The sequence below is a fragment of the Pimephales promelas genome, chromosome 1, assembly GCF_988280905.1.
Source record: "Pimephales promelas chromosome 1, fPimPro1.hap1.1, whole genome shotgun sequence".
NCBI classification, from domain to species: domain Eukaryota; kingdom Metazoa; phylum Chordata; class Actinopteri; order Cypriniformes; family Leuciscidae; genus Pimephales; species Pimephales promelas.
Window position 1 is genome coordinate 49348109 of NC_142769.1, and position 23297 is coordinate 49371405.

The 23297-nt window shown below is 39.1% G+C and overlaps 2 protein-coding genes across 4 annotated transcripts; one reads left to right on the forward strand and one right to left on the reverse strand.

Annotated features, from left to right (window-relative positions):
- Positions 1 to 5449: 5449 nt before the first annotated feature.
- On the reverse strand, positions 5450 to 19334 carry LOC120469316 (interferon-induced very large GTPase 1). Of its 2 annotated transcripts, none has more exons than XM_039658232.2 (6): positions 19254 to 19334; positions 18773 to 18860; positions 18504 to 18606; positions 11480 to 11737; positions 11115 to 11375; positions 5450 to 11004 (listed from the first exon to the last, which is right to left on the reverse strand). In XM_039658232.2, exons 2-6 carry the CDS (start codon positions 18800 to 18802, stop codon positions 6320 to 6322), a joined length of 5337 nt encoding a protein of 1778 aa, XP_039514166.2. In that variant the 5' UTR covers positions 18803 to 18860; positions 19254 to 19334; the 3' UTR covers positions 5450 to 6319. The 2 variants fall into 2 exon arrangements, with proteins under 2 accessions (XP_039514166.2, XP_039514167.2); XM_039658233.2 differs by having other exon boundaries at positions 18773 to 18836; positions 19254 to 19310.
- On the forward strand, positions 19271 to 23220 carry LOC120469323 (endonuclease domain-containing 1 protein). 2 transcript variants are annotated; one of them, XM_089131090.1, is made up of 3 exons: positions 19271 to 19367; positions 20196 to 20443; positions 22248 to 23220. In XM_089131090.1, the coding sequence occupies exons 2-3, from the start codon at positions 20258 to 20260 to the stop codon at positions 22845 to 22847; spliced, it is 786 nt and encodes a 261-aa protein (XP_088987216.1). In that variant the 5' UTR covers positions 19271 to 19367; positions 20196 to 20257; the 3' UTR covers positions 22848 to 23220. The 2 variants fall into 2 exon arrangements, with proteins under 2 accessions (XP_088987216.1, XP_088987214.1); XM_089131088.1 differs by lacking the exon at positions 19271 to 19367 and having other exon boundaries at positions 19402 to 20443.
- The last annotated feature ends 77 nt before the right edge of the window (positions 23221 to 23297 follow it).

Consider the following 23297-nt stretch of genomic DNA (forward strand, 5'->3'; position numbering starts at 1 on the left):
TCAGCCTACAAAATAAACACAAAATATACATTGGTAAGATATGACCATCACCAAAACACATGAGTGCTTAGTGATCGAATGACACTATTGATTACTTGCTGACTTCCAGTAACCATCAATCCTGCTTGCACTTGGGCATGGGAATATGGGTGAATCATTTAAAAGGTGAAATACAGTTTGACTAAGTGAAAGAATAATAAAAGATGTATAAGATTTGCAACAACTTGGTGAAATGTTTTTTGTTCTTTTTGTGTAATTGTACTGAAATACAGTTTGACTAAGTGAAAGAATAATAAAAGATGTATAAGATTTGCAACAATTTGGTGAAATGTTTTTGTTTGTTCGTTTTGTGTGTAATTGTACTGTTTATTTGATTACATATTTTCTTTTTTGTTGCCAAAATAACCAAATTTATTTGCTTATATATCTATGGTTATATACTACAACAAATATATACTGCATATATGAATTCTAAAACAATAAAATAAGTATCGTTTTAAACATGAACTTAATATAACCAGTTAAACAAACCTTTGCTTTGGAATAAAGTGCATGCTAAATATTATAAATGTAAATGCAAATGTGCTTTATCAAATGCAGCCTACCGTAGAGCTACATGATTAATTGTTTAAAGATGCAGACGTTCTTACTCCTAAATTACATTTTCTGAAAAGTTGCTTTTAAAACTATGTATTGTGAAATGTGCCATACACTTTAATTGAAATGACAATGATTTAGCTACTGTAGGTTTGTTAACTCTTTGGTCCTGTTTACAAGTGGGATTAATGATGATCACAAGTAGACAAGGGAGACCCCCCCCCCCCCAGATATGAATAGATTCAATTACATTTTAAAAGTAATTTTAATAAGGGTATGTAACGCTGAATTATTCAGTGATGAATTATGGGTGAGTGTTGCTCTGATGTTGTGGTTCTGTTGTTTGGAACTATTTTCTCTGCTCAAACAGAACAAAAACAGTCATTGCTTCTAAAAATGTAAGTAACGATGAATTCACAATCACAAATAACATCGGGGGCCTGCTCTGCCATAAAGACGGTGATCCAGCAATCCTTATCAATTATTAGGCCTACTTACAGCTTATCCACTTATCAAGTGAAGGAAACCCTCTGCATTTCAAAGTCGTCACTCCAGATCTTCTGTTGACTCGGCGGGGGCTCTAACCCAATTTATAGACCCGTTTACAGTTGGTAAACATGGTGACGTTTTTTTGTGGGCGGAGCTTAGGTGGAGGCAGAAAGATCCCTCTGGCCGCTTCACTAACGCTAGTTAGCAAGGATTATTAGCTTGTTTTTTAACAATGACTGGAGAAAATCTGATATTATCTTAATGTGTAAGGTCACTCAGTGTCCAGGACCGCGATTGTTATTTCCAAAAGTTATTTTTAACGGACAGAACCAGATTGGCCGACCTGTAGCCGCCTACACGCTCACTCAGTGCATGGATGATCTGACAGGATTAACTTACGTTACCTCGGTTGAGTGGCCTGACTTCTACACCCACCTTAAAGAGAAAACGATCATAAAGAGAAACTGAGGGCATATAAATCTTTAGATGCCTATATGGTCCTGTACAAGACTTTTGTGTACGATCCGCAGTTCTGCCGAGCCAGCGCCGAGACCACGACGACAGTGTAAAGAGTGACATTACAGTGCGATTTTAATGATGTGAATATTTTCTAGAAATAACAGTTCCAGATACAGCATATTCATTTTTTCATCAATTCTTGCACCAAACAACACAACAAGATGACATGTAATAACAGTAACAATTATTTAAGCTCCTTATTATGTAGCCGAATCTGAGCTGTTTTGTATTGGCCGCCTCCAGTTTTCACTTTGTTTTGCCTCCAGCTAGCGCCGTGACGTAACTGTGACGTCGGTGCAAAAGGGGTCTATAGTATCGCAAAAAAGCGAGTGAGTAACCAGAACAAACCATTTAGGCAACTAGTCTATTTTCCAATAGTGTTTATACCCTAGTTTAAGCGCTTTAAGAAAACTTATATTTTCATTTTCTCCTAACTAGCCGAAGTTTCTACACATTAAACTTGTGCAAAAACGCAACCACAACACAGTTTCAATGGTTTGGTCCAAACACTCAAAATGTAACTATGAATTACCGCTAAAACGAAACTTAAACGAAAAGGACTACCTGATAAACCCCGAGTAGGATTGTGCAACAGGAACAACAAAACCTTTTTATTTATTTGATTTATTTGTATTAGATGTAGTCTAGCTATTGAGTAAATGTAATAAAAAAGTTTTTTTTTTTAAAAATACCATGTGGTGTTAGTCAGAAATAGGCTATTGGATGGAGGGCAAAACATCCAAAAACTGTCAGTTGTTCATCTGCTTTTTTCAATAGACTTAGTCTACTCTGATTGTCATTTCCTATATGAACTAAATTTGTGATTGATCATTCATTCATCCATTCATCATTTATTGTGTTTTTAAACCTCCCAGTGTTGTGATCAGATAGGCCTACTCATGCAGGCTAAGAGAGGTGCTGATTTGCATGGTGACTCTTCCAGGTTATCAGTCTGGCTAGGGACACTGGCTAGGGTTCGGTGTGTCTTTGCCTATAAAAAGCTGGAAATTTTGTCATAGACGCTGATATCTCCTCAACTTCTCAATCTCTGATGGCTCTTTGTAAGGTTTTTTTCCTCAGACTCCTTCTATTGACAGGTTTGCGTCTGGCAGGCGGCTCAGTCTCTGACAGCTTTAAGGAGTGCAGTCAGTTCTTCTATATGCATACGGCACCCACAGGCATTCGAGGGGGGAATCTGAAGAGGATATGCCAACGCTACGGAGATAAACTACGTTATGCCACTCTATACGACAGCAGTCGCCGGCTGGCACTTTATTCAGCGTACACCTTTAAAAAGTCAGATGGACAGAGGAGGATGGACACACCCTGGATGTATGAGCCGCAGGTAGATACCTTTAGTTTTATCTCATTACATTTTATTTAAAAAAAATTAATGAGTTGATCATATGCACGGTTACTTCCTGGTTTTCGATAAGCCAGCTTGGCCATTTCCAGTGAGCGGTACGTCAAAACATACCGCCAATGGTTGACTTTTTAATGTTGTATTTATATTGTAATGCAGTTATTACATTTATAACTTGTCAATAGGGGTGGGCGATATGGAAAAAATATAATATCACGATTTTTTTAGGAAAATCACGATCACGATTTTTTATCACGATTCTTTTTCAAGTTGGTTTTAATATTTTGTAAGTGGCTGTTCATTACAGCCAAACTAATGTCCCTATGTTAAAAACAAAGCCTTAGGTAACAAAAGAAAAAAGAAAGGCTTACATTTAGGCCAGTGGCGAAGATAAAAATCTTTGTCATTATTTTCTTTGTTATTAAAAAAAAAAGACAAGATAAACATTACACAAATTAATATTCATATTAAATAAATAGTGCTTTATTTTTTCAGATGCAGTGGGTGTATTTAGCAGTAGCATTGAAGTAATTAAATGAACAAATATGAAATTAAAACACTACATAGACTTCACTGAATAAATTGATTCTTATTAAAGCTATATTAAAGTTCTCAGTCAGTGAGTGATTTTCTCCTTGTGTTTTTTTTTTTTGTTTGTTTTATTACCACTAAAGGGATAGTTCCCTCAAAAATGTCTTAATTTTCTCTCTCAATATGTTTTAAACCCAAATAAGTTTCTTTCTTCTGTTGAAAATAAAAGTTATTTTGAATAATGTGGGTAACCGAACAGTTGTTGGTCCCCTTATAGTTGTTTTATAGGTTCTCTCCTGGAAGTTATGGACCAGCAACTGTTCGTTTACCCACATTTAAAAAAAAAATGTGTCTTTTGTGTTCAGCACAAGAAAGAAATTAATACAGGTTTGGAACAACATTAGAGTGAGTAAATAATGACGGATTTTTTATTTATTTATTTATTTTGTGAACTATCCCTTTAAGGACAAGCGGTTGTACTATTTAACGTTATTCCTGTCTCTTTTAGACCAGCACGCGACGCGTTTAATATAGACTCATATTACACCAGATATTCTCTCAAATGTTTGCTTTCACTTTAGACATAGCCTGTTTATGTAAACACTGTGTGTATTTAACAGTATTAGCATAATAAGACTCGAGAGATAACTTAGTCCAGTATTCAGGCGCTGTTTGACAGGCTTCTAGTGCCTGAGCGTCGGGTGTTATGCGGTCAGGAAAGCGCACGTTAGAACAGCGCATCAGCGCGTGGATTAAATGTTTAACCGGCAAGGCTTATGCAAATAATGAACTTTTGTGAATTGCAGTGTCCCGTACCTATTCATTAACGTGTGATCATCATGTGTAGGCTACGTTGCGTATACAGTTGAGAGACGGAGGCGCCAGAACTGAACTGATAGAATGCACTGTAACACGATACTACGATATTTCTTCAAAAGCAGATCGTGGAGACATTTTAATCGTCCACGATTAAAAATCGTCATATGGCACACCCCTACTTGTCAATTAACCAGTTTTATTGATTGCAATAAAGCCAAAGCCAATGGGGATGTTGGTATCCCCATTGGCCAGGGAAGGACCAGCGTTTCACGGGGGCCTGCTCTGCCAGGGGTCTGGAAACAGAGGGGGATGAGAGTGGTACGGTCCGGGGACGGCACACACTACTGAAATCCGAGGAGTTTTCAGTTGAGACGTTTTGCTTGCTATGATATGGAATACCCGTTAACTAAGGAAGTGTTACTAGTGTCTCATTTCACATATTTTGTATTGTTTCTATATAGAAATGTCGATAACATGTAAAGTATTTGCTCTGGCTATTGTTTTAAATAATTTTGTTCCTTTATTATGTTATTGTAATCTGTTGACGTTGTACAAGCAGAATGTGGCGGTTGGTCAGTGTGGTATTTGTCCCGCCCCTCCTCCACTGTGATTGGACAGTGATAAGCGCTGTGTTTAACCCAAAGTTTAACGTTCTTCGACTCTCGGTGACCTGAGCGCTCAGCACCTTGTTACGCTCCTGGCGCTTTAAAAAATGTAAAACAATTGGAAAAATACACTAGCCATGGGTGTTAGAATTGACAAGAGTGTTAGAAATAAGGATTGTTGAGAGAACATTTTGCTTGGTGCGTTTTTCATCTTCAAACTAAACTTGGGTATCCAGCAAAAAAAGTTTAAATCCCATCTGTCTAGTCGTGTCTTATCATTTTACGCATGAGATCAGTAGACGGAGAGAAGACTGTCTTTAGTGACTGTTTGATCACATGAGCATTTACACAGCAAAAGCAAGCTAGTCGAATATGTTTTCGACGACCTCTGGAAGTGGTAGAAAGTAGTGAAGCTCAAAATGTTTTAGAGCCCCTTTACACCTGTATTTAGCATTGTCCACTTGTGATACAACTGACCAAAACGCATCTTAATAGCAGGTGTAAACAAGACCAAAGGGTGACTAGATTTAGTTAAATCATTGTCATTTCAATTCAGGTTTATTTGAATGAAACTTTTTACAATACATATTGTTTCAAAGCAGGTTTACAGAAAATGTCAGTTTTAACAATTTTAACAATCGTGTAGCTCTACGGTAGGCTGCATTTGATAAAACACATTTGCATTTGAATGAAGAATGACTGAATTAATGAATGAATGAATTTTATTTCAGATATATCAAAAAATAAACCAAACAAAAATTGTTACTAAGCTGAATAACAATAAGTAACATTTAGCAACATAAACATCTCTGAAAGGGAGTAGGAAGAAGTTTTCACATTTGCAGTTATTTATTTAGAAATCACTTTATTCCAAAGCAGAGGTTTGTTTAATTGATTACATTAGGACCACAATACATCAATATCAATACCTACATATTTAAAACAATAATTGTTTAATTGTTTTAGAATTCTTCACATAAAAGTTTTCATTAAGTATATATTTATTGTAGATTATAACCATAAAGATATAAAGGATTAAAATATGATTATTTTGGCAACAAAAAAGAAAATAATATGTAATCAAATAAACAGTACAATTACACACAAGAAGAACAAAAAACATTTCACCATGTTGGTGCACGTCTCATTTATCATTCTTTCACTTAGTCAAACTGTATTTTACCTTTTAAATGATTCACCCATATTCCCATTCCCAAGGTTACTGGTTACTGGAAGTCAGCTGAAACCTTTTGCAAGCAATCAATAGTGTTATTCGATCACTAAGCAGTCATGTATTTTGGTGATGGTCATATGTTATCAGTGTATATTTTGTATTTATTTTGAGTGAGAGCATTTCCAAAATGCTGACTTTATGGTTGTGAAATGGAACAATTGTTCATTTGATGCTGAAAGACTCTTTTAAGCTGTTCTTTGCTTGTTGCTTTGTGATAGATTTCCACATCAAGGGTACATCAGCAGGGCGAGCATTGTACTCTTCAGCAAACTTGCCGTTAAACCGGGCCATCACATATTTCCAGTAATCTGAGGCCTGTATGCTAGCATCTGCTGGGATGTGCCAGTCAGGAAAGATTTCTCTGTATCTTTTGAAAGGGTGAAAATTATCTTTTGTTTGTAAACACCTAAACTCTGCTTCACTGTGGACATCTGTTGAGCAGATGTTAGTCACTAATTTTTTGCTGTTTTCATCTTTGTATTGACCGAGTCCCTGTGGTCTGTGAACTGAAGCACAGTGGTCAGTATGAGCTTCTCCACCAGCCTCACATGGAGCTTTACAGAATGGACACTGTTTCCCACATCCAAACACTCTCTTGAAGAGCTCATCCTGGGGCTTCATCTTGAGTTTGTGGAGTTTATCCTGTACGTCGACTTTCTTCAGTTGTTCCTTCAGTGTCTGTTCCATCTCCTCTACAGATTTGGTTAGCCAGTCAGCAAATGGCTCTTGAGATGCATTGTTTAGGACCATCACGGTTTCTAGAGCATCTTTGGGAATTATTAGCTTTTGTTCAAGCTTCTTGCATACGCAATGTATGAATCCTTTGATGCCATCTTCATATTTCCCATTCTGTGCCATTTTGACCGCTTGTAATATCTCCTTGGTGATTCCTCTAAGGTGATGTTCCTCCAACTCAAACACTTCATGTTCGTTTGAAAACTGTTTGGTGATTTGATCTAATATCCAGCCCTTAACAAACTGCTCATATTCACTGATGTATTTTACAAACTGTTCAAACTTATCTTCATTCACAAGTTCCTTTAAGAGCGTGTACTGGAAAAATCCTCGAGTGCTGAACTGAAATGCATTTTTCCCCTGAAGCATTTTGTCAACAATGTCTGGACCCAAGGAGCTGTAGATGAATGCCTCGACTGCAGGCATCAAGCACAGTTTGGTGAATTCTTCTGCCTTTCTCTGACATTGGTCTCGGTCATGGAACAGGTCCTTGAAATCATTGCGATATTTGTCTTTGTACTGATCAAGGCATCTACGTGGGTCATTCTCCTTGATGAAGCACTCGTGCATTTCTTGAAATTTTCTTGCAGAAAACCCACAAATGTGCAGTTTCAGGGACAGTTCAAAGTCTTCTGAAAACCCCATATTCTTGTTGGACATCAATCCATTATCAATTATGTGTAGGATCTCCTGAATGTAGTTGTCATGGTAATCCGAATGCTGTGCAGTTGTGTCCAGGACAAACTGAGTGCATGTCTGAATGATATGATCTGCAAAATTTTGCAGGTCCACTGTATAGTTGAAATTGAATACCTGTTTGTAAATTTTTTTGAATAAGTTCTCTTTGGCAACTTTGAACACTCCCGTGCCACAATTGTTCAGATTGACTGATGTTAATTTCTGTGAAACAGAACTGCCTTTCTGTTTCATGTTTTCTCGAAGTTGCTTGAAAACAAAATCTGAAATTTTTTTTTTCTTCATTCCAGCAAATGACAGCTCACTTATGGTGTCTTGCCATATTTGTTCAAAGAATCTGTCAAGCTTGTCATCAGTCGTATGTGGATCCCTCTTTGAGCTGTTGTTTTTGCGTAACTCCTCCAGTAGAGCCAGCACTTTTTTCTCCATTGTATCAGTGAATGTTTTCTTAATGTTGTCCAGATTATTCATTCCTCTCCTAATGTCCACTGTTGTCTCGAGCTGCGTCAGCAAAGAGCTCTCAGTTTCCCTCCTGAGACTTTTTACGCTGCTCACAAAGTCTTCTTTGTACTTTTCCACAAGATAGACATGACCTTCTGTTTGTTCGAAGTATTTGGACAGATTTTCCATTGTGGTCTTTTCCAAGGTGTCAAGCTTTGTGACCGCTTCTTGTTTCAGTTTGCATAAAAGATCTTTCAGATCTGATTTGTCTGATTTCAGCTTGAATGTCTCAAAATTTGACACTCTGGTTTCAGCTTGAGTTGCCCAAGAGTGCATATGCTTCTTGAAAGACCATTCCCATTTGTGGAATTCTGTGCACAGTCTCATGTAAGCATCAGCCACCAAGCTGTTCCTAAAGCTAAATATGAAGTTTTCATATTTGACTGCATTCCATAAGCTTTTTGTCCACTCCAAAAAATCTGTTATGTTGTTTCCAGATGTTTTGTTTTTGCATTTTCCAATTACTTCCATCATGTTCTTTTTAAGGTCATAGACAGCCTCGGAGTAGCCAGCGTTCACTGGTGCCATTGGAGGATTTCCATGCCAGAGTCCAGGGATATACCAGTTGCAAGTCTCTGGATCATAATCAATCACATCACTGAACTTTTTATACTCCTCCTTGTTCTCCATTTTAGCTGCCGCTTCTGTCATCTCATTCAGCTGCTCCAGCAGAAGCTTTCGATCTCTCATGTTCTTGTCATGGGCTGACACATCAGCAACATTTTGGTGGACGAACAGACACTTGGGTTTTTTACCTATTTCCTTCATTCGGATGAAAGCATGGACTACAATCTGCAAAATGTCCTTCATCTCTGTGGAATTCTCCATTGCGATGTTGATGATTGTGATATCACTCAATCCAACAACAAGTGTGGCTAATTCATTGTCATGTTCATGACTGTCATCTAGTTTTGCCAGTTCAGGTGATTTTAGACCTTCAGTGTCAATTATCACTAAATAATCACAACCAAGCTCTTTCTTGATGTCCTCTGTGACTTTGATCATCTGCATAAAAGCTCCTCTGGTGCATCTTCCACTGCTGACGGCAAACTGAACTCCAAACATGGTGTTCAGCAAGGTGGACTTCCCTGTGCTCTGGACTCCTAAAACTGTGACCACCATGATTTTATTGTTGGGCTGCACCGAAGAGTTCAGATACAGAAGCACATCACTCACCCATCTGAGAGGAATGTTTGATGCATCTCCATCAACCAGTTCCAGAGGGAAGCCATCCAACATCAGCTCAGCACACAGCCGAGGTAAGTGTAGCATTTGTTTACGTGATTCTACGTTTTCTGGAAGTGACACCGCGGCTTCATAGAGTTGTCCCATTTCCCGCAGAAAGTGCTCTATTCCTAAAGAACTGTTAGAGATCTCTTGGTCAAGCTGTGCAATTTCCTCTTTGTTTTCTGAAAATTTCTGACACTTTTCTTTGTACTGCTCTCGAAGGCTTGAGAGGCTTTTTCGGGAGAGATTGTCAAGGTTCATCCGCATCCACTTTAAGAAGTAGGGCCTCTCCTGGCTCGAACTTAGTGCACTAACAAAGCAGGACATTGCCTCGGAGATGTCATATTTACTTTGTTGTTTTCTGAGTTCCGTCTTTTTAATCTGGAGATCGCTCTTGTATGACTCTATGTTTTGATTACCAGCTTTCCGGAGTCTGCATTCCTCTTTTTCCAGTTTTGCTAAATCTTTCCAGATTTGGCCTTGAAGGGGAAGCTGATCATTCTTGAACTGCAGCGTTTCCTGTATATTTGTCGTCAAGACATGTGCATTATCTTTTGCTTTCTGACAATCTTGAATGTCTTCATCAACATGAATTCCGAGTTCATGGGCTACGGTGTCCATTACCTCCAGGCAAGCTTTTTTGCCATGATTATTAAGTATGTGATTTACTACAGAATGCAGATTTTTGACAAAATTTGCATCATTTTGATTGGTCTTAAGAATGATGTTGTTTTTCTTCAAACTCATTTCATTGGCCGTCCTTTTCAGCTGCTCCAAATCAAATGTTTTTTGCACATTGCCCACCAAAAAAAACTGTGCTTTAGCATGTTGGTTGGTGAGTAACTTGTAGTTTGTGTCCAGATTGTCAAAGAACACAAAAACTGCAGTGGAGGTCTGGCATAAGAAAGAGTACTGTGTTTCAAAGGTCCTGATGTCGCCTCTCAAGTTTGCAACAGCCACAGGTTCAGGAAAAACATCAATGTTTTTGTTTCCACAAGGTAAATACCAACCCATCTCCACCAATCCATTTGATATCTTTCTTGGGATGTCTCCGCAGTCCATGTCATGATGTACAAAAGTGTCATGATATTGTTGGGGATTGCTGAGCAATTTATTTAGGATCTGCGATTTAGAAATGCTGCAGTCACCAAGTCTAACAAAGGACACTAGGGGGAACTCGGAGTGAACAATTCGGTCCTCCACAAAACCCTTTGAGTCTGACAAAGAATGAGGTCTATATTTTTTCACAATATCTCTCATGGCCCAAAGCATGTACATGCACTGTTGTGTGTCACACTTTGGAAGAAGTAAAGGAACAGAGAACTGACACATTGACATTTTAGAGACCATCTCCTGTTGGAGAAAACCATCTGCACATAGCAACAGGGCAGTCACTATATCTAAAGGGTTTACGCTGCTATGCCGATCATTCAGAAAATCGAAAGTGTCATTGTCAAAATCTAAGCTTTGCAAATCCTCAATCTCATCTGATGAATATTTGACACTTCTTGTAGTCACATTCACCATCATCAGTTTCTTCAGGAACAGCCATGGCAAAGACGACAGAGACTGGGCTGGCTCATCTGTCACTGACCTTTTGTCAATCTGTAGCACATTGCTGAGTGAGAGTTTGTTCGGGTAGTACTGCTCCAACCCCAAATCATGTAAAAGGCTCTGGATGTTTGTTTCTGTTAAAAAAAACCAAGCATTTCATCAATATTTTCTACTCATTTCACAATTTAAAAAAATGAATCAAATAAAATAGGGACAGTAGGGAGGTTTGCTACATTATACTAACTGGTTTGAGCATATGTGACGGCTTCTTTGCTTCTGTTATCATTTGAAAGAACTTTTGTAAGGTGAAAAGAGTACTTCTTTCCAGGAATTAGGTCATGGAAAACCACAGGTCTTGATTCCCTTATCTCTTCCTGAATGATTTTTCCATTGTGGCTGCAAACAACATGAAACTTGTTCTCCTCACAGCCAGATGCATCCCAAATAAGAGTAACTGATGTTGTGCCCACACTCTCAACCTTGAAGTTTTCAGGTGGGACTGGCCCTGCAATCATGAAAACATTTGTTGTTAGTTCTTTTTCAATTTCAAATACACATTGTTATACAATTCTAGATTCATTCTACATGGATAAACAGAAAGATAATTACTGGTGCATGCAGTCACTTTAACTCCCACACTTCGTTTTTCATTATCAGATATTGAAACAAGGGTAAAAGTGTATTCAGTTCCTGGACATAGATCTTCCACCTCTATGGCTGTGTCATTTGTGATAGTAGAGGTCTTTGTAGTGGTGATATCATAGTAGGTCAACTCAAATGTAGATATATTGTCTGGCCTATCCCAAGCAAGACTAACAGAACTGGTCCCAATGAGCTGCACTAGAATTTCGCTTGGTGCAGGAACATCTGTGGAAACAAGAAGCATACATTTTCAACTTCTGGAAAGAGTACTAATAAAGTATTTTCAGTAGTGATTTATTTATCAACATAAATATGCATTCACTAATGCTCAAACCGTTATCTCTGCATCTCCGATGAGAAGAGATTTTTTTTTTCTTTTGTAATAATATGCAACCTCGGTTACATTAGTAACCAAATGGTTATATAACGGTTCACTCGACATTTCGTCAGTAGCTGAAGCTATGGGGAACGCAATCCAACAACACTGTACTGGAATCTCCAGTCCAGGACTCAGTACAGTCCAGGAGATAGTGCAGGAATCTCCCAGCCCATAAGGCAGAAAAGAGGCACTGTGTGCCTGGGCCAGGGATGGAAGCTCCAATTTAACGGCATTAACAAAGTGAGTGGACTGGAAAGTAGTGCTTGGTCCAGCGAAAAAAAATTAATCATTATTGCGTTAATCCGCAATGGAAGTCGGCAAGATATGTACCATAGATAAGAAACACTCTCCAGGGGAGTGTGATGCACTTCAATGTAAGTTGGTGGCGACCAGCAAACCATAGTCGAACCCTCAAGCAGACGGGATCTGCGCCTGTTGTGTGGGGACATCCAGGTATAGGTAGATGCCACTAATAGACACCCCCCGCTCGACCAAGACCAGGAGGAGGTCATTCCCCTGGTGGAGTGGGCCTTAACTCTGATAGGGGCAGTCTTTGCTTTGTTAACGGAAGCTTTGGTGTGGCCTCTGAATCATTTGAAAAGCTGCTCTGAGAGCCGGAAGTGGCTGGAGCACTCAATATATTCCCTAAGGGCTTGAACTTTAAATGGAGTTAAGGAAACTTTAGGCACATACTCGTTCCTCGGTTTAAGGATGACTTCACAGTCATTCAGCCTAAATTTGAGGCAGGATGAACTAACCTAAATCACCTACAGGTCTCCAACTTGCTTAACCAAGGCTATAGCCAGCAACAGGGTGGTTTTAAGCAAGTTGGCTGACTGTAGCCCCAAAGGGCCCTCAGAATGGTGGACAGGTCCCAAGTCTGAAGCATATCCCTGGATTTCCATCAACTACAGAACGGCTGCAGATCGGCTCTGCTGCGTGTCGGCTCAGTGCTCTGCCGTCCTTTAATATCCACCGGGTCCGGATTTGTTGCGGAACGGCTGCAGCCATGACTGACAGCTGAAGTCACGAGGACCCACGAGCAATATAACAATCTTCCCTGTGCTGAATTGCTGCAGCGCTCTATGGCATCCGGCAAATACAGAAGCTCTGCATATCTGCTCCGGAGGGCTGCGGATCGCCGGAGCTGGGATGGAGTTGGAATGCAGCCGTTCCGCAGTCAGTGAAAATAAACACATTGACTTTAATGGAAACCTATTAACTCAGCCGCCGTTCCGGAGCGGATCCGCAGCCGTTCCGCAGTTGGTGGAAGTTGCAAGTTAGGGGGCGAGGTGGGTTCAGCCTTCATCCTCCTCTTATGAACAACTAGCTAATTCCTACTCACCAACTGGCCTGCAATGGGGGCGTGGTGTCCTGCAATAGTTGGCACATAAACTTGGAAGGAGCATGGAAGGGGTCTGGCCCTTGTCAGCTGCTCTTGGAGAAAGGACAGAATTGACACAATTTACAGGCTTTGATTCCCGACTGCACACTAATCGGAAAAGACGAACCATTTAAAGGTGTCGTGTAAGAATTGAGGTAAAAATATCCAAAACATTAGCTACACGCATCAAAGAATAAGAAATAAGGGTGATTATGTCGTCAAAAAAATGACAAGTTATAGTGCTGCAAAGATATCAACCTGAATTAGCATGCTAAATTACTAGCCACGGCCCGACCAGCCAAACTGCAATACATGAATGACTCGCATGGCTTGTAGGGGAACTTGAACCTGATGTCAATCATGTGGAAAGTACAGCCCACTACTACATTTCAGTTCAGGGAAGAGAGCGGAAGAATGGCTGAAGCCCTTGGCAAGAGACCCCTACCACAACCACCCGCTGCAGGGGAAAAACACGCTCGGAATCACAAATAAAATCGGATAAAAAAGGAGTAGAACCAGAGTTGGCACTGCTTTCCACTGCTGGGGACAACTAATGGACATGAAAGAAATGAGGTTCGACTCCGGACTTGCAACATTTCTTTTGTATTGGTGAGTAAAAAGCTGTTAGTATTTTGATAGTATTTCGCAGGTAGTTTGTTTTATATGTTTGTGTAGTTTATTCAGGATGTTATAACAGAAATGTTTAAAGGCTGTTCAATAAAAATGCAAATGTTAGCGATGGCTAACTGTATCTGTTAGCATTTAATAGTAAGCTCTACCCACAAATCCGATCCGGTTTTCACCTGTACCAGAGGCCGTCTCTACCAAGCTGATGATAACATTAGCTAAGAAGCTTGAAATGTCTTCGATGATAATGAAGGTAGGGGCGGAGCATAGAGACTATGCTGTTTCTCATTTGTTACTCTAGAGTAGATCAACTCACTTTCTGGAGGTATACTGCCCCCATCTGGTATGGAATGTGGAGTATGAATAGATTTTTTGGAGGACATTACACAAGGCACCTTTAAGGGTGCAGGGGCGTCTTGTAGATGGGGCTTTTGTCTCCAAAATGGTGTTCAGCACACTCTGCAACAAGTACAAAGGGCCCCTACGAGGGGCCACACATGAAGGCTCCAGCTGAGGGTGCCAGATGGAACTGCCCACTTGGGAGAGAAGGTACCTCCACAGCAGAAAAGGCCAGGGTGCTGCCGTCAGCAGAGCAGGGTCAATGACTGTATGTCCTCTCTGATCTGGTTGATGACCTGTGGGAGCAAAGCCACCGGTGGAAAGGCATACATGTGCGCAAGAAAAATATTGCTACATCGAAAATAATATTAGACAGTGAGTGATCTCCTTCGAGTCAAAGGGTTCCACTTCCGTCTGCCCACAGACACTCCAGATCATCTGAACCATCTGGGGGTGAAGTCTCCATTCCCCTAGAGTCACACCACTTTGGGAAAGGATGTCCACACTCTGGTTTAGTCTGCCCGGCACATGTACTGCCCTGACCGAAGATTGTGCTGTGCCCACAGGAGTCTCACCAGTCTGTCAGGCCTCCTTGGTGGTTTATGTATGCGACCCCTGACATGTTGTATGACCAGGATGCGGTGGTCTCTCAGGTCTGACAGAAAGGTCTTACACCAACTGCACCACCATCCTCTCCAGACAGCTGATGTGCCAGTGGAGCTTCGGACCTGACCAGGTGACGAAAGCTGACCTGCCATTGCACAGCACTCTCCAACCAGGAGAGTGGAGGCATGTACAGTGACCATTTTCCTCCAGGAAACCAGCCCTAAATTCACCCCCAATCAGTACAATTGCAGAGCCAGGACTAAGGCGGTCTAGTATGGGGCAGGCCTCGTGGAATGACTGAGGAGACTGCTGCCATCAGCACCAGCATCCTTTGCAAAGTCTTGAGCAGGCAAAGATTTGAATGATCCCCTGAGTCACAGAATTTTCGAAGAGTGCTCTGGTAACAGCCAGGTCTTTCAAGTTTTTCAAGCAAGCTTTTCACCAGGTTGATACTGAAGCTTGAGGGTTGAGATAAGGATGCCTACCATCTTCTGTCTTTGGGGGATGAGTGCCGCATCCATTTCGTGAAAGTGAACGGTGCAAGTGACAGTCCAAATGGAAGAACGGAAAACTGGGAAGCCACTCCTATGAATCCAAACCTCAAGAACAGTCTGTGTTGAGAGGCTATCTGGAAATGAAAGTATGTACTTTTCAGATCCACTGATAAAATATAAATCCACTGAGCAAATCTGAGGGGATTTGTTTCAAGGTTAGCATTTTGAACTGACTATTTGAAAATGTAGCGCCTTTTAAACTGCAGTGAAGTGTTGTGCAAAGCTGTCCACTGCCAAACCGATAAGCCAAAGCTGGCACTCAAGGTGGTGGGCTGCCATGTTAGGCCTTGCAGCCAGGGTTGATGTGGCTCTTCAGGGGTTAGAGAGATGGGCAGCTCGATCGGCCGTTCAGCCGAGAGCCGAAGGTGGACAGAGGTACGTAGTGACAGCCTCTTCCAGTGGGGTTCTCATACCCCCTCTACTCCACGCCATCAACAGAGGTGACGGTGGACAAAACTTAATAAGTGGACATGAGCCAAATAGGGGGCACGGCATGACTTAGCTCGTCGTGTACTTCCAGGAGAACTGAGCTGGTCTCTGGTCCCTTGGCAACAACCTGGCTGCAGGAATCAATAATTGAGACCGCTGCATGAGCCAGAGCTGATCAGTCCAAACCCAGCACCTCAACAGGCTTGGAAAGGAGTCGGATGACATCAGGTTGGAAATCATCTGGCCTGCTCTGCAGCAGGGTGACGAAATCCTCCACAGGTATTGACCACTCCTTGAAGCAGTCAGGGGCAAGTCATCGCTGTCATACTCATTGGAACCACCAAACAAGACCATGCTGCTCGCACCGGAAAAGGGGCACTGGTCTTAGTAGATGAAGAGAACTGGGGAACTTGCTGTGGGGAGAGTGAGGCATGTGGGATCTCGGCTGACATAAGTTCACTCTGGCCCGCTTCCTTAGCCCAGCAACTCAGCTGCTTCTTCCTTTTAGGCTTGTGAGATGAGGGGGAAGAGAACGGAGGAGCGTGAGGGGTGGAGTCATTTACCTTGAAGGCAAATCCGCGAGTGCTGCGAGGCGAGACTCATGTTCTCAAAACGAGAGCAATCTATCTCAATGAGCGTGGCTTCGGCATGGCTGGGCAGGCAATGCGCTGCAAGTACCACACTCGTGGCAGAACCTTTTGAAACAAACGTCACTAAAATTTGCTCTTTTAAAACGTGGGATAGCTCACAAGATACCCGCAGGGGTGAAAATAATCGATAACGAATTTGATTATCAATTAGTCTTGTCTGTGTGCTCTGCTTGGAAGCCATCTGCCAGTTACGTCGTTTTACAGTAGTGAATAATCCATTTCTATGGACAAAACGTATGGAAAATAGCAGAGGACACAGAGAGAGCTGCTGCCGGAAAGGTACATGGTCCAAGTTGTTTGAAAAATGAGAATACTTTATATTTATAAGAGCTTCAATTAAAAGCATAAGTGTTTAACACAGTTTGCCCTCTCGTGCTGACAGATGCGCGTGCTGTTTAATGCCTTTGACAAGTGTTTTCTTCAGCACACAACTTAAATGTTATGGTTATATCCTATCTGTAAATGCTAGAAAGAAGAGCTGTCATGATTCCTTGATTAAACTTGATGTTTTTTTAATCATCAATTGCAATATACCTGTGTCGAGTAACCGGCAAAATATCGGAAGTGGCGCATTCCACGGACGAGAATCCATGAATCGCTTTTTTAAAACATTTTCTTAGGCTGCACAATTTATTAAAATGGTTTAAAAATCATAGCATAGTGCTATTGTTAATTCACATAAGCATATATGCCAATATTATTGCTTCATTTATGTATTTTAAGTCATTTTAAAGGCTTATGTCTATTTTCTGATTACTCGATTAGTCATCAAAATAATCAACATATTACACAATTACCAAAATCATTAGCTAAAATATTTTTTTTCTAGAAAGTTTTATAAATATACATGTAACAGAAGTAATCATATTTATGAAAGTAGGAACAGTAAAGGCACTATTGTTGGTATATCCCATTAATGTAATAACTTCTATGTTCAGATGAGTGAATGTGTTTGTTCCTCATACAATTTAACATTTTGTACTTTTTTGTCTATTATAATTTTTATTTGAGTCGTTTTAATTTCTGCTTTAAAATAGAACTCAATCAGCCTACATTAACTATATTTGTGTCACGACATGTCACATTCAACAAGGACTCAATGACAATGACTGAACAGACAGGGTATAAATACACAGATACTAACAAGGAGAGTGGAAACAGCTGCGTGCTATGATCAATGATGAGACAAGGATGATGGGAAATGTAGTAGGACACCATGGAGGAAGAGGACCTCTAGTGGTTACCCAGGGATACACAAACCAGACACTGACAATTTGTTTTCATAAGCTTTATATTATACGTTTTTTGGAAGACAGCAATGGGCAGGATGTGGAATGACATTGTTTAAAATAATGCATTAAATTAATTTTTTATTTATTTATTTTTTTGAATGTATAATAATTTTTAGAATTTACGTTAATTAAAATTATCTACGGATTAATCGTGTATCAAAATAATCATTGCAGCCCTAATGCAAGACATCCGCGATCTGACACAATGTCGAGTGAACCGTTATGGAAAGGGAACAGGAAAATATTGATTTCAGTCATAAAATTGGATCAACTTCAAGACAATGGCTATAAATTCACATTTAAAACAAACTATAGAAACAATAAACTTATTCAGAGCATCGTCATGAAAGGCGTGAAAGGAAGGCTGTAAGGGATAGACAAATCATGTTTCCAATGGCATCCACTGTAAAAAGCTGTAGGCTATAGCTCTATGACTAGATAACTTATTAATAAACTTATTAATAAAAACTAATAATAGTTTTTTTTTTTGTCTACTGAAATTACTTGGAAAGATATTTTTGCAGTGTATCATCAGCAGAAATTCAAAAACAACTGTTTTTACTGTAATTGAACTGAAGAGATTTATGTCTATTAAGATTTTTGGATAAGGTCTATTATAATAATAAAGGCCTTTTATATATGTATAGGGTAAACATGGCCATTTAAATTGTGGCCAACATTCTAAAATCATTATTGTGCACAAAGATGCATGTGTATACTGATACACTTACCTTGTTGTAACTTAGAAACATCCTCTTCTTTGCCATATGACTCAACAGCACATGCTCCTGTTTGTTGTATGTCTTCAAAGTGTTCACTGGCATCTTCAAATTCCTTGATTTTAAAGTTTTTCAAGCATTAATTAGTGGAATGCAAACAAAATGCAAAATGTCTGTCACGAAGACTAAATTTGACTAATGCTAAATAAGTGTCTGCAACTCTGTCTAAATCACTTTATTTGCAGAGAAATCTGCCTTATGAAAGAAAAAGTGTTCCTTACTTCAAGTTCATCCTCACTCGGGCAGTCCATTTTTCTTGCGAGTTGATTGAAACTCCGAAGAAATCTGATGCAGAATTAATCAATTAGGCTATAAATACAAGTATAAATATGATTCAGTAGAGTGATAAAAATGGTGGTTTCATTATTATACATTATAGCTACATTAAATAATCTCTGGGATTTAAAGCTTTCTTAACGATTTGGTACATTTCTATTTGCAAACCATTTTACACTAAAATAATTTACAAAACGACAAATATAACTTAACCGCCAGGGATAAATCAGCACAGCTTGAACAAAACAAAACAGACCGCTAATCTGTTAGCACTCGCGTGAATTATCGTGACCAGATTATCCAATTCTAGGCTTTTGTCATTTGGGAACGATTCAGCCGAGGATGAATTCACAATCACAAATAACATTGTGGGCAAATAAAGACAATCTGATCCAGCAATCCTTATCGATTATTAGGCCTACTTACAGTTTATCTACTTATCAAGTGAAGGAAACCCTCTGCATTTCAAAGTCGAAACTCCAGATCTTCTGTTGACTCGGCGGGGGCTCTAACACAATTTATAGCATCGCAAAAAAGCGAGTGAGTCACCAGAATAAACCATTTAGGCAACTAGACTATTTTCCAATAGCGTTTATACCTTAGTTTAAGCGCTTTAAGAATACTTACGTTTGTTTACAATTTAATTTTCTCCTAACTAACCGACGTTTCTACGGATTACATTTGTGCAAAAACGCAATCTCAACACATTTTCAATGGTTTGGTCCAAACACTCAAAATGAAACTATGAATTACCGCTAAAACGAAACTTAAACGAGAAGGACTACCTGGCATTTCAGGTAAACCCCGAGTAGGATTGTGCAACAGGAACAACAAAACCTTTTTATTTATTTGATTTATTTGTATTAGATGTAGTCTAGCTACTCAGTAAATGTAATAAAAAAAGTAAAAAATAAATAAATAAAAAAAGTTTTAAAAAAACAAACAAAAAAACATGTGGTGTTAGTCATAAATAGGCTATTGGATGGCGGACAAAACGTCCAAAAACTGTCAGTTGTTCATCTGCTTTTTTCAATAGACTTAGTCTACTCTGATTGTCATTTCCTATATGAACTGAATTTGTGATTGATCATTCATTCATCCATTCATCATTTATTCTGTTTTTTCTAAACCTCCCAGTGTTGTAGTGATCAGGCCTACGCATGCAGGCTAAGAGAGGTGCTGATTTGCATACGGTGACTCTTTCAGGTTATCAGTCTGGCTAGGAACACCATGGAAGAACAGATGGTTCGGCGTGTCTTTGCCTATAAAAAACTGGAAATTTTGTCATAGACGCTGATATCTCCTCAACTTCTCAATCTCTGATGGCTCTTTGTAAGGTTTTTATCTTCAGACTCCTTCTATTGACAGGTTTGCGTCTGGCAGGCGGCTCAGTCTCTGACAGCTTTAAGGAGTGCAGTCAGTTCTTCTATATGCATACGGCACCCACAGGCATTCGAGGGGGGAATCTGAAGAGGATATGCCAACGCTACGGAGATAAACTACGTTATGCCACTCTATACGACAGCAGTCGCCGGCTGGCACTTTATTCAGCGTACACCTTTAAAAAGTCAGATGGACAGAGGAGGATGGACACACCCTGGATGTATGAGCCGCAGGTAGATACCTTTAGTTTTATCTCATTACATTTTATTTAAAAAAAATTAATGAGTTGATCACATGCACGGTTACGTCCTGGTTTTCGAAAAGCCAGCTTGACCATTTCCAGTGACCGGTTTGCTGTCATTCTTCTTGTACGTCAACACATACCACCAATGGTTGACTTTTTAATGTTGTATTTATATTGTAACACAGTTATTACATTTATAACTTTTCAATAAACCAGTTTTATTGATTGCAACAAAGCCAAAGCCAATGGAAATGTTGGAATAAGAAACAAAGTGTCTGTAATGCAACATTTTTCCAGCACATCAAATGTTATTTTTAATGTAATGACCAACATTATTTGTTCACTCTTCTGAGATTGTCCCCATTTGTAAAACCGAACATTTCAAGATCTAGGAAATACAACATTTGATAGAATAACATTTGACATTTAAAAATAAAAAAGACATTATTGCCACTATAACAAGTAGATGGCAGCATAGAGGCTTTTTTATTGGCTCATATTAGCAATTTCTTGTAATATTTTTCACATGTTTCGCTTTTGAATAAATCTAAAATATAACAAAACCCTAGGTTTATAAATTCATTTTGTCAAGGTGAAGTATGAAGTAGGCTACCTGCAAAGTTATATAAAAACAATAACTTTTCTTAAAAAATCAAAATAAATTAATTATAAACACAGAAGCTGTCAGTCACATCATTTCATATTTACATACAATCCATCAATCTAATTTACATGCACCCCCTGACATTTGAAGTTAATAAGTTAGGTCAATAATATAATTAAGTTAATAATAATACATTTATATATATATATATATTAGGGCTGTGCAAAAATGAATTGCGATTAATCGCATCCAAAATAAAAGTCTGTGTTTACATAATATATTTGTGTGTGCTGTATATAATTATTTTGTACATATAAATACCTATGCATGCATGTATATATTTAAGAATTATTTGCGCTTAAATTATGTATATATATATATAAATGCATAATCTATATTATATAAATATAAATATTTTATATATGAATAACACATTTTCTTAAATATATACATGCATATGTGTGTATTTACATATACTAAATAATTATATACAGCACACACAAATATATTATGTACACACAGACTTTTATTTTGGATCGATTAATCGCAATTAATTTTTGCACAGCCCTAATATATATATATATATTTCATGGTTATCTGATGTTGATTAACGGTCACATGATATGCAAGGTAAACAAATAAAATATATTTTTTTAATATTTTTTAAGCAGTGTTTTTATTTTGATTGTTTCTATTTTAATATTTAATAACTTTTTAGCTTTGCATTAAACTCATGAGCCCCTGTCAGGAAAATACTGCACTTCATGTTAGTTATTGATAAAGAATGGAACATATTTTCTTTCGCTTTGTATATATTTATCAATACGGTACAAGAATATCCAATTCAAATCAATGTGATAAACGAGTTTGGTCAAAAGTAATCTAAAAGTAATCAATACCTAAAATGTGTAATGTGTAAGCAATAAGGTACGAGAGGCTGTGCTACATCTCATGCTGTACTCCGCTTCGCCCTTCAGCCGTTCTTATTCACGATACAGCACTTGCCTCGAGTACCATATTGCTTTTATAAAACGGTTATCACACACACACAAAAAAAAAATATTAGTGCAACTTTCCTGAATTAAATCACTAAAATCCTTCCTTCCTCTTGAAAAAAAATAGTCCCTGACCGTGAACGGTCATATGAGTTTCTATGGTTTCTGATTTCTTGTTCTTTCGCCTTCCACAGCTGGTTTCTGCTGACGAAAGCGGGAACATGAGAGTCTTGCCCTCTAGTGGTGAAACCGACCAACTGCTTGAGGAGAGCCAGGCCGTGTTAGCAGACTATGTCGATGCAGTGGAGTTCGTGCGAGGCTCACTCAACCCTGACCAGCACCAGGCCGACAACCAAGACAAAGCAGCCACCTATACACTCACAAATGTGGTACCTCAGATCACAGACTTTTTGGAGGGCCCATGGACCACATATATTGACACGGTGCGGCGGCGCCTGAATAACTTCTGCCGTGGGTCTGCCTTTGTAGTGACCGGGGTGACCGTTTCGGGGATGACCATCCGAAGAGAGAGTGAGGAGCGCATGGCTGTCCCGAAGCTCTTGTGGTCGGCTTATTGCTGCCCCCGCTTTGATCGAAACTCTCCCTATGACGTACGGTACATGTTCCCCACTTACGCAGCATATGCTTTGAATGAGATAGTGGGACACAGTGTGACAGAAGTGCCTTTAAAAGCTTTAGAGACCTTTCTGAGAAGTCAGACTGATATGGACAAAAGCGTGAGCATCTTTTTCAAGGACTGCGTCTCAGAAAATACGCATACCAATGGGAAGTGAATGAAAGCGAATTGAACTCTGATTTGTGTGTGCATCTCTGCGTGTAGTAAATGCAAGATCCAGGCAAGATAATGATATAAATAAACTAATAATGAAAAATTATTAGATCTGAATTATTATTAAAATGTCTAGTGAATGTGGCTTACAGAGAGATCTGCTAAGAGAGCTGAGCCAAGACAGATAAAGGTTTAATAATTGAAACCTATGTGCTCTAAGTGTTGTAATATTGTGTACTATAGTTATAAATTAGTCAGCGAGTAAAAATATTAGGACAACAAGTTTTAAAATAATGTTAATGGAACTAGTGCTGGGCAACGAATCAACGATTAATCACGATTAATCGCATCCAAAATAAAAGTTTGTGTTTGCATAATACATGTGTGTGTACTGCGTATACTTATTTTGTAAAATACACACACATGCATGTATATATTTATATATTGTAGGTAT